The 12,230-nt window shown below is 40.3% G+C and overlaps 1 protein-coding gene across 21 annotated transcripts in view; it reads right to left on the bottom strand.

The window, feature by feature from the left end:
* Positions 1–856: 856 nt before the first annotated feature.
* The window catches only part of LOC102116898 (immunoglobulin kappa variable 2-30), a 970,872-nt gene continuing 959,498 nt past the window's right edge, over positions 857–12,230 (bottom strand). For 4 of the 21 annotated variants that reach the window (XM_065527515.1, XM_065527520.1, XM_065527518.1 and 1 more), the window contains exons 3-4: positions 5,569–5,606; positions 857–1,382 (exon numbers count right to left, since the gene is read on the bottom strand). In XM_065527515.1, the coding sequence (XP_065383587.1) occupies positions 1,060–1,382; positions 5,569–5,606 (361 nt within the window). In that variant the 3' untranslated portion in view covers positions 857–1,059. Of the gene's footprint in view, positions 1,383–4,573; positions 4,612–4,905; positions 5,303–5,568; positions 5,607–12,230 lie in introns of those variants that run through there. The other 17 variants (XM_065527523.1, XM_045368534.3, XM_045368530.2 and 14 more) reach the window with 7 other exon arrangements.

Here is a 12,230-nt window from a genome sequence, read left to right as displayed (position 1 = left end):
AGATTTGTCTGTGTGAGTAGGTATAGTTGTAGTTTGTTAATTCTCCTTATTGGGTATTCTAATGTATAAACATACCACAGTTTAATGACTCATTCTATTGTGGGACAATCGGGCTATTTCCAATTTTTGGCTTTGTAAATAAAGCTGCTTTGAACATTCTTGCATAGTTTTTGGTGGGTGGGGACACTCAGTCATCTGGAAGTGAGATTGTTGAGTTATAGAATATATTTATCTCTCAGCTTTATAGAACCTTTGCAAATTTTAATGAATGTTTTTAACCTCACAGTATAGTGTGGATTAAATTAGGTTGTGGAAAGTACTCAGTAAGGCCATTGGCAGACAGAAGTCACTCAGTACATGTTTAAAAATGGAAATAAGGCATGACATTCCATTAAGTCTAAGTACCATGATGAACTTAAACATTTCCCTATTGTTTGTTCATTTAGGTTGCTTTGATTGTGTTGTTATTTTATATCGTATTGCAATGAATGATTCTCTTTATAGCAGGTTTCTTCTTTTGAAAAATTTGCTTTGGTAGATTCTCAGGGTAGGTTGAATTAGATCAAAGGATGTGTGACTGTAAGAACTGCCACTCTTAAAAAGGACTATGAGGGGAAAACAAGGAAGCAAGTCTGTCCTACCACGGCCCAGGGGACTGTGAGGACAGGAGGCTTGTGGGTTTGAGGGACGAGTGTCTTGCAGAGGATGATGGGGTAAAATAGAATGAAGGATGATTTTTATAAATGCTGATGTGCCTTAGGACAACTACATATTTAGTCCTTTATAAGAGAAATCAAGCAGTTGGTAAAACAACGGATAATAATTATTAAATGAGGAAGGAGAGAGAAACCACAGGTGCAAAGATTCACTTTATTTATTAATTCTCCTCCAATATTAGCATAATTAAAGCCAAGGAGGAGGAGGAGGATGAGGTGAAAGATGAGCTCGAGGACCGAAATAGGGGTAGCTCCCCTGTGGGAAAAGGGCCAGAGGCCAAAGGATGGGAGGGGGTGAGGCTGGGGCTAAGGAGCAAGTGGGGGGCCCGGGGTACTTCTCCCTCTAACACTCTCCTCTGTTGAAGCTCTTGGTGACGGGCGAGCTCAGGCCCTGATGGGTGACTTCGCAGGCATAGACTTTGTGACTCTGGTACTCTGTGCTGCTCAGCGTCAGGGTGCTGCTCAGGCTGTAGGTGTTGTCCTTGCTGTCCTGCTCTGTGACACTCTCCTGGGAGTTACCCGTTTTGAGGGCACCATCCACCTTCCACTTTACGCTGGCCTCTCTGGGATAGAAGTTATTCAGCAGGCACACAACAGAGACAGTTCCAGATGTCACCTGATCTTCAGATGGCGGGAAGATGAAGACAGATGGTGGAGCCACAGCCCCTGAGGAAAGAAGCAAACAGGATGGTGTTTAAGTAACAAAGTTCTGCACTTGGGTGTGTTACTTGCGGATAATCACAGGGCATGTTAGGGACAGACGGAAAACAGCATGCTTATCCTGGATAATTAAAGCAGGGAGGCCAAGAAGCGTACTTAAAAACTTGATGTTTGAGTTTCTTCCTAGCTTCCCCCTATTCCTTAATAAAGTTCTAAATTGTTTTGTTGGAGCTCTTTGCAGCCGTTCTGAGGCCTTTGCATGCTTTTCTGACCTTGCAGTAAACTCAATGCTTTAGGCAAAGAGAGGCCACGTCATCTGATCCCCCTCAGAGTTTAGAATTCAGAACAGGTCTGAAGAAGACCAGGCAGCGGCTGAGTCAAGAGAAGCCTCTGTCTGCTTTTATTTCCGCTGTGCCTCTTCCAGGACTATGCAGCAGGCTCCTGGGGGTTACTTTGGCTGGGCTGGGCTAAAACCTCCCTGCACAGTGGGCCCTGAGCCCTGCCTCTGTGCCTGGGTGGTGTCAGCCCCTCCACCTTCTGACTGTTCCAGCAACTCTCTATGCCCTCCCAAAGGCCTCGAGGCCTGTAACCATATGCGGCAATTTTCAGTCATACCAGGAGAGGTCAACTGTAATCTTGGCCACCTGCTTAAGAGGAAGTGGCTAGCTTCACTTCTGACCCTCAGCAACTGCCAGGTGGCCTCTTGGAAATCCCCCTCTGGGGATTTCCAGTCGTCGGGTGGGAGAGCAGTAGTTCAAACGAAAAACAAGAATCTTTTGCCAGGAGAAGTCAACAGATAACAGGAATAGGATTTTTTTTTTTTTTTTTTTTTTAAAGCTAAATTCGCTGTTAACGAAGTAGTTCAACATGAAAGACTGAACCTTTTATGTTTAATATTTTCTTCTCTTTTAACCTTCATGACTAATTTTTTTCAGATAATTGTATAAAATAACCATGGTAGCAAAATAATGTGATCACTGGAAAATAAGCAGGGGAAAACATGCTATGAAGATACTCCTATCTGGGTGAATTCTTAATAGCTTTACCTTTTTCATCTGACATTTAAACATTAAACAATCAATGTATTTGATATGAAAATTATTTCAAGATATCTTATTAGCTTTTAATAGAGTTTAAAAAGTGTTTAAAAGGTTTTGAAAAGGCTCTAAAATCATTTTGAAATAGTTTAAAACAGACAATTTTGAACCGTTGTAAGTTAGTTTTAATAGAGCTTTAAAAAGGCCCTAAAATAGTCCTATCAAGTTGCTGCAGACCAAAATAATCCTCCTTAAATATCACTTTTGAAGTCAACTGGGGTAAACAACAGCAACACAACGACAAATCATTAAACTATTTTAGAGGTTATGAAATTAAAATACTCAGATTAAAATTTTCCTATCACAGAATTAAGGTACTGGAAAATATGTTTAAGGTTTTATTAATCACATTGCTATAGGTTTAGATATTTTGTACAACTGAAATATAATCACACACCGGCAGCTACATTTTTGAAAATTAGAAACATGGTCACGAATATATCTTATTTTTAAATCAGTTAATATTCCTTAATGGTATTTAATGCCAAATTCAAAGTGAATCGATCAAGCCCTCAGTGGCCAAGTTATGGGTGTGATTTTTACTCTGAAAGAATTATATATTTCTTTCTTTTTGATTGAGGTTTTGTTATTTAAATACATTTGATGAGAAGATATTGAAATAATTAAATAGCACTGAAAAAAAAAAAAGCTTTAAATTCTTTACAATCCCCAATGGAAATTTTCACTAATGAGATATCGTAATGAATGTGAATTTTATTTCTGAAATCTCTAATAAATCAGTCTTCTCCCTAGTTTTCCCAGCTCAGCGCCCGTTACGTTTCTGTTCTCTTTCCGTTAATGGCATTATTAGTATCACTGTGCATCAGGAAATCTGGCTACGGCAGCATTAATCGGGCAGACGCGGGGTGGCCATGGCCGCTAGCGGCAAGGCAGCTGCCCCAAGAGGGCGGCGGCAAGGCCACCAAAGCCGCTCAATCAAGAAAGACCGCGGCTCTGCCTACAGCTCGCGGTGCCACGGACTTCTTGGCGGAATAAAAATGTAGACAAGTCATAACAGAGGGTAATAAAAGAACATACTCTTTAAAATATTTCCTATTTTTTCATAGACCCATGGTCATTAAAAATTGCAATTATTTACATTTTTCAATTTAAACACATTTCTTTGAGATTGAGCTTTTGGGAATAACCACCTTTCCACCATTGCAATAAGAGATAATTTCATATTTAGTCTAATGGACAAAATGGATTTTTAAAAAATGATCTCTATCTGTGAAGCCCTTATTCCTACAGAATGTGTCTTTTTGAGTTTGTTGCTTATTATAGACTCTAAAAACAACATTGCTGCGGATTTTCAAGTAAGCTGCCTCTCCTACATAGCAAATAGGTACACGTCACTTTTTCCTGATTTTTTTAGGGCATGCTATTGATTTTTATAGTTGTCTGAAAAGATAATTTATCAAACAAAAGGGAGAAAGACTAAAAAATATATTTTTCCACTTCTCTGTATCATGCATAATCAGCAACAGCCAATACAATATTTGGCAAGAGTGAACAAAAATAAATTTACTTTTGCTCCTTAGAAATACAAGGATTCCTTTTTAGTTACACTTTTTTTTTTTTTTTTACTTTGTGTCATTCAGTTTAGAACAATTTAATTTTTTTGTCTCCAAATCCATTTTTGAAGCTGAGTTTAACTTTCGTAACCCATGATAAATCTTAAATGCCCTAATTTACCCATCTTTACAAAACTCCTATTTAAGCCTCTAAAAGTCAATACTGGCAATCAGACCCAAATTTCAGAAGGCAATAGTGAAAAATTACTTACGTTTAATCTCCAGTCGTGTCCCTTGGCCGAAGGTGATCCACAGTATTAACTTACTTTCCCCTTAACAAAAATCTGTTTTCCCTGTTAATGTCACTAGCCTGACTAATGCAGAGAAAATCTTGCAATTTAGATGCCTCACTTAACCGGCTAGCACTTGGCTATCCCTTAAGATGAACTAATTTTCAGTCCCTTATTCATCTAACTTTTTGAAAGAATCTGGTACTCTTTGGAATTGACCTGAGCTAATATCTTAAACATAAAAATTCCCCAAATTTACAACCTTATAAGAAAAAACATTACAAAAATGCACTTACGTTTGATCTCCACCTTGGTCCCTCCGCCGAAAGTGAGCCACAGTGAGGGATCTTACCCTTTCCCTCAACAAAAACCTCCCTCAAAGCCAATCATGAGATAGGCTGCTTGTTCAGAGAAAAATCTAGCTATTTCTTTCCCATTTCCCCCATGAATCCTATTCTCCTCCCAAACCCAATGATTTGTCTATTTGCTCAGCTTTTTAAGTTGATTTTCTGGTGTCCCGCTGTTTACTTCTGGGTCACCAGGTTTATTTAACCGAAATATCACAAAACTTGCACAAATGATACAATGGCACCAAAATCTCACGAATCATTGAGACAGATGTACTTACGTTTGATATCCAGTTTGGTCCCGGGGCCGAAAGTGAATCACAGTGATTAGTCTTAACTTCTCCCTTTACAAAAACCTCCCTGAAAGGTCAGCAAACCTCCTTCCCCCACCGAAGTTATTTTGATTTAGAAATCTTAAAAGCTAGCCACAAGCTAGCCTGCTGTGGAACAATTTCCCCTCCACTGTACCTAACCTGGGAATGAAGTTTGTTAGTTCCCTGACATCCAACTAATGAAAATCCACACAAAGGAACACAAAGTAAACTAATTAGACAGAAATAGTGAAGAATCAGTGGAAAAAAGTACTTACGTTTGATCTCCACTTTGGTCCCCTGGCCAAAACTGTACACACAATGGTTCCTCTTAACCTCCCTCCTATACAAAAACTCCCTTTCTGACAATTGACCAAGGCTCTGTCCAGAACATGTTATGTTCCCCAGGACATTTCTGAAGCTATTGCTTAGGCAAGTTCTTCTTACCCAATGAATGAATCTTGCTTGCTCTTCAAAGAAAATGTACACTCAATTCTCAAGTTTGATTACAGACTTATCTTTATATTTTCCCTGAAGGATGTCAGAGTCTGATTGCAGAGTCAGCTTATAGATCACTTCATAGACACAGGGAACAGAAGACACAGACAACGAAGAAGCAAAGTTTCAACTCACGTTTGATTTCCACCTTGGTCCCTTGGCCGAACGTCCACCACAGTGAGAGCTCTCCATTGTCTTGCTGTACAAAAACCCTTCTCACCAAAGGGGAACGGAGCCCTGGGTCAGCTGCTGAAGCTCAACTCCCTTTTTGAGCAGGTGTGGAAGCCCTGAGGCTTCTCTGACATAGTATATGTTTATTTTCTTAGGTGAGATCTAAAATCCAAGAAGAGAATGTATTTATTCCTATGGCCTGATGGTTCCTTTCTCTAGCAACTTGCCACATCTGGACTGCTTATTATTTATTTATTTTTTAGAAAGTAGACTGAATGTAAATTACAAAGAAAAGCAATGAAAAAAATGGTCAGTTTTTTTTGTACTTTCTTTTGGGGTGGGCTGGGGGGCTTTTGCAAAGGATAAACTTCATTTAGTGTAATTATGGAAATCAGCTTCTCAGTGAGTAATAATTACAGGCTGTCTTACTATTTTAACTTCTCCTTTGCTGCAATGTTATTTTTAAAAAGGTAGACTAAATGTATATCAAATTAAGGCTCAAAACTTTGAAGTGCATTTTGAAATGTAGGTACGGATGGTATATGAAACCAAAGTGAAGATTAACAGAGTAGAAAAGTAGACTTTACTTGGTTGGTGTGCCTGTTGTCACAGCACAGGTAGAGCTCAGCTCTGACTGAGCTGGACCAGGTGCATGCCATCTTTGGAGCTGCCATGGAGTCCCAGTGTTCCATAGTGTTTCCACAGTGATCTCATCAACAACACTGAAGACCTTTGCAGTGTTTTCTTTTGAGTCCAGCTCCATTTTTGCAGTCTTGTATCTCTCTTAACCTTCCATCTCCACCCCTTCCATACATTACTCCCACCTCCCGACATTCCTTACAGTTTTTCTATGGCCTCCAGCTTTTGCACTCCCTCTGCTTGGGAACACCTTTGTCCACTTGGATTAGCTTGTGAACTGCTAATTGTCTTTCAAGATTCAACTGAAGAGAGACCTTCTCTCAGATTATCCCTGAGCAGGTGACCTGAATTTACAGAGTACAGAGACAGGTCACTGGGCCTAAAGTGCCTACTTATTTTTTATTATTTTTTGAGACGGAGTCTCGCTCTCTCACCCAGGCTGGAGTGCAGTGGCACGAGCTCGGTTCACTGCAAGCTCCACCTCCCGGGTTCACGCCATTCTCCTGTCTCAGCCTCCCCAGTAGCTGGGACTACAGGTGCCTGCCACCCTGCCCGCCACCATGCCCGGCTGATTTTTTTGTATTTTTTTAGTAGAGACGGGGTTTCACCACGTTAGCCAGAATGGTCTTGATCTCCTGACCTCGTGATCCACCCATCTCAGCCTCCCAAAGTGCTGGGATTACAGGTGTGAGCCACCGCACCTGGCCGAGTGCCTCCTTATTTTTACCTGCTTTCAGATTCTCTTCTACCCTTCTAAATTATAAGTTGTTTGATGTTTTATTTGTCCTGTATTTGGGAGGCTCAGTCCCAGTCCAGTATCTTTACTTAGTAAATGATTAACAAACATTTTCAGAATAAATTAAAAAAAAAACGCACAATTGAAAATCAATAATAGATCAGAGAGGCTATCATAGAGCGGAGACTAATACGACTACCACAATAGTAACTTTTACAACACAAATCATAACTATAATTCTAAAGATTAAGGGTAGGTTTATTTGATTCTGTCACTGGCAGCTTTGCTAGTTGCCTTGAATAGCCGAATCAGCAGTTGGTCTCACCAGAAGATGAGGAATGAGAGGGATCAAGATAGAGGTGGAGAGTTAACATTGGCAAGTGAAATTTAAATGTGCAAAATAGCTGACCAAGGGCACAGTCCTTTTTTAAAGGAGACATAAAATGATTTTCTCTGCAGACATACAAGCAATACCAATCATAAAGGGTGACATTTATTGAGCACTTACTTAAGTGCCAGACATTGTACATGGATCATCACATTTAATGATTCCCAAGACTCTATGAACTACCCCTATTTTGTAGGTGCAAAAACTTGAGGGCAGAGAGGTCAAGGAACTGGCATATGGCAGTAAGTGGCAGAGCTGTGACCTAAACTCAGAACCCATGTACTTAACTGAACTATATGCAGATTATACTCCAGGAGTAAAGTCACCCAACGGAAGTAGCAAGCATGACAGGGAGTGCTGGGATTGGGAAAGGTAAAAGGAGCTCCTTAGACTGGGATAAGCTTGTCCAGACTTATATGTAAGACTATGCATGGAAATATTGTTTAAAAAGTGAAAAATAACTGAAATCATCATTAATAGGAATTTAATTAAACTCCTATTAGAGCTTTACAATGTTGCACAAAGCCAGACAATAAGAGGAAGATGTAGGCTTCTATATAGTTATGTGGAAGGTGTTTGTGAAAATGCAGGCCACTGAAGAGTATGTGTGGTGAGATATCATGATCCCATCTAAATTGATTATATATGTATATAAATATGGGCTGATTTGTAAAGGACACATAAATTGTGCTTGGTAGTTATCTCCTGGGATTGCAGAGGAGGAACAATGACACCTTCTCTTCCTACTCTTCTGTATAGTTGTGTGAATATATTCATTTTACAGTTTTTAGAAATAATAAAGCTGTACTAATTTTGAAAAAAAAGTAAACTCTGACATTGCCTAGTAGCATTCTCAATATTCCTGTGCAATGCGTAAACATAAAGTTTTAAATGACATGTACACACATGTATGAGTTTTGTTTGTCAAATACTTTTCTATAATCTTTAAATCAAGCATGCCAAAAAGGTAAAAGCTTTCCTGTTTCAGTGTAGGAGATAGTCTTCTGCAAATGAAAGAGATGTAGGGGATAGAAATGGGAATGGAAAAGATGACCGAGCTGCTCGAGGGACTCATGTTCCTAAGTGAACTAATTGGAAATCTAATATGAACAGTACAACCGAATAACTATTATAAAGCAGGCTTTGTAACCAATAAAAGATGATTAGCATAAGTATCATTGTGGCAAAACTATTTTATTGATCACATGCAGTGGCGATCTATAGGAACGATTGTTGTGATGTCTGCTGTAACATAAAATGAATCATGGAAAGTGGCTGAGATCCTTAGGATGTGTGTGGTTCATTTTTTGAAAGCAAATCATGTCTCAGAAGCATCTGAGAGACTCTGCCAGGATCTACCATTCTACAAAATATCTATGATGGACATTGATAAGATTGATTTGTTGAGGAAAGGCAAGGTGTCAGTAAGATAGTCTGAGAGGTTCTTGGATTTCATGTATAAGAGTGCTGGAAATAGAATTTCTTGGGGAACATTCCAACTAACTCATCACTGAAACTGCGTTACATTGAACCCTCAGCAAAGTTAGATTATCAGAAAAAAAAATAAACTGCTTTGGAGGGGAGAGGAAGGAAAGGCAGGGAGGGAGGGAGGCAAGGAGAGAAAGAGAGAGAGAGAGGAGAGAGAGAGCACAAGCACACACTTCAATGCACATCTACAAATCATCCTGAAAACTACCGATACATTATTTTAGCAATGTTCCTCAGGTGTAACATTTCAAGAATTATCATTTTTGCTTTTTATTTGGCATAATTTACTAGCCAATTTAGGAAGTTCCCCTCAATTCAGTAACATACAGTACATCACCCAGTACGTCAGGGGACACAAGGCATAAGTTTGCCTTTTGCAAGGTTTGAGGGATGGCAGTTTCCCTACCTGACTCAGGAAAGTCTGTAGCCGATATCCATCTTCAAGTTTGTGGTTCTTTCTCTCTTTGTATATATTTGAGCTCAGCAGTCACGCTGAAATCCAGAGTAGGTGATTCTTTTTGCTTTAGCTTGACTCCTCCTTAAGATTGTAACTCTCTCATTTTTACGTTTTTTTGTCAGACATAAGCTGATATTCCACAAGGAGAGGGGGGAATTCTGTGGTTCACATCCAGTGGTGCTTAGAACCTGATTGGTTGTCATTCTTCCAGCTAGTTTGTCATGAGTGGATGTCTGTCCTGGATTCCCAAGGATCAAGGCTGAACCCTTAGCCAGGAAGGAGGGAGATAGAGGAGGTTACTTGAGAAAGAACTGCTTCTTTGCTGCTTCCGGGTTGTGTCTGTTCCCTCTCATATCTGAAGACAGATGTGCTGGCAGAAGCAAAGTCCTTTGTCCGGCCATGTGCAAATGCATGGGACATAAATATGAACAGAGATTCTGGTCCCACTCTAGAAAATGTAGATGTTCATCTTGTTTCCAAGGGGACAGTGGGGCTGCAGGTGTTTTTTTGACTTCCTTGAGAGTAAGAGAAGATAGAAGCAATTGTGTCAGGGCTTATTATCCTAGGAGGGTTTCAGCCACCGAGATTTACATATTCAGTGCTGTGGTTTTTGTTTCATTTTGCAAGAGGAATGGGCTCCTCAAGCTCTGTCTCAGAGTTCCCTGCCCTCCCTGTCTACCTACTTGGCATCCAGCTCCTATGTTCTCTTCTCATATTAAGGCATAGAAACTCATCATAGGCAACTATTATGGTCATGCTGGCTCTGGATGCACTTATGAAACTGATGAGTTTGGGCTTGGTTTTTCAGACACCCAAATGCCCTGATAATCCCGGCTTGAAGGGGTGGCCAGCCCCTCCACACCTGCGGGTATTTCTCGTCTGGTGGGATGAGACTGAGAAAAGACATAAGACACAGAGACAAAGTATAGAGAAAGAACGAACAGTGGGCCCCGGGAACCGGCGCTCAGCATACGGAGGACCCACACCGGCACCGGTGTCTGAGTTCCTTCAGTATTTATTTATTACTATTTTCACTGTCTCAGCAAGGGGAATGCGGCAGGAGAACAGGGTGATAGTGGGGAGAAGGTCAGCAAGAAAACACGTGAGCAAAGGAATCTGTGTCGCAAATAAGTTCAAGGGATGGTACTATGCCTGGATGTGCACGTAGGCCAGATTTATGCTTCTCTCACCCAAACATCTCAGTGTAGTAAAGAATAACAGAGCAGCATTGCTGCCAGCATATCTCGCCTCCAGCCACAGAGCAATTTTCTCCTATCTCGGAATAGAACGCATGTACAATTGGGTTTTACACGGAGACATTCCGTTCCCAGGGGCATGCAGGAGACAGAGGCCTTCCTCTTATCTCAACCACAAGAGGCCTTCCTCTTTTACTAATCCTCCTCAGCACAGACCCTTCACGGCTGTCAGGCTGGAGGACGGTCAGGTCTTGCCCGTCCCACCAGGCCGTATCTCAGGCTGTCTCAGTGGGGAGAAACCTTGGACAATACCCGGCTTTCCCGGGCAGAGGTCCCTGCGACTTTCCACAGTGCATTGTGCCCCTGATTAATTGAGAATGGAGAATGGCGATGACTTTTACCAAGCGTACTGCCTGTAAACATATTGTTAACAAGGCACATCCCGCACAGCCCTAGATCCCTTAAACCTTGATTCTATACAACACATGTTTCTGTGAGCACAAGGTTGGGGCTAAAGTTACAGATTAATAGCATCTCAAGGCAAAACAATTGTTCAGCGTACAGATCAAAATGGAGTTTCTTGTGTCTTCCTTTTCTACATAGACACAGTAACAGTCTGATCTCTCTTTCTTTTCCCTACACTGGCCGAGACTAAAGTTCCAAGTCTAAGAGGGAGGATAGGAGGTGGACAGGCCAACGGAAATAACAAATGAGCAACAGATGGAAACAAGAAATAATGTGGATTTTTGAGTTCGTTAGCATGTCCTCCACTCTTTCAAAACCTCCTTTGCAATGACAAAAGAAATATAAAAATGATAATGAATTTATCTCATGGTTGGAGAATCATGAGAGGTTCTATTAGAAGAAAAAACTTTGAAGAACACCACAGATATTTAAACCATGTCATTGAATTCATAGAGAAACTGGAATCTAGAACTTTTTTCCATTGCAAAAACAGGCGGAGTCCTTGAAGCAGCCAGTTCTAGTTTTCCCCACAGAGCCCCAGAAAAGCCATACTTCAGAGCTGTGTGGGGCTGGGAATGGTATAGGTGGGCAGTGGAGGTGGAATAACACCTGGGTTGTCTCTCTGCTGATTACAGACAGCTTGACCCTCATGCTTCAGGCCGTGGGAATAGAGACTGAAAGAAAAAGGGGCCAAGTTAACAGGCATTCAATAGTAATGGGATTAAAAAAACCCTCCCAAACCACTAGAAGGAAAAGAAATAGACAAAAATAATAAACCAATCCAGCAAAATTCAGAAGTGAATAAAAAATTGAGGCAAGCCTGATACAGCAAAGTACAAAATCAGTTTGAAGGACGAAGTCAAAATATACAGTCACAAACTACCGTGAATGTTGTTATTTAAAACTTTAATTTATGTAAAAATAAAAATAAAGCAAAAAGATGACTTTTGTGTCTTTTTGAGGACATTTGATTCACTAGAGAAATAGTTCATTTGATTTCTATTTATGATTGATTAAAAACTAGATAGCAAAAAGTTAGATGTTAATGTAAAGAAAACTTTATGAAAATGATAATGGATTTTTATCTAGTAGAAAAGATAACCCCAATGCTTATGGTTTCATTGCTCTGTAGGACATTAACAAGTTGTGCATCTTATTTAGCAAAGTTATTCCAACATTAGTAGATGTACACGTGTGTGTGTGTATGTACACATATAGGTGTGTGCATGTATGTGTATATGTATGTATGTATGTAGG

This window comes from Macaca fascicularis, chromosome 13 (assembly GCF_037993035.2).
Source record: "Macaca fascicularis isolate 582-1 chromosome 13, T2T-MFA8v1.1".
Classification (NCBI taxonomy): Eukaryota; Metazoa; Chordata; class Mammalia; order Primates; family Cercopithecidae; genus Macaca; species Macaca fascicularis.
The sequence above is the reverse complement of the archived record's forward strand: the minus strand, read 5'-3'. Positions and strand labels throughout refer to the sequence as shown.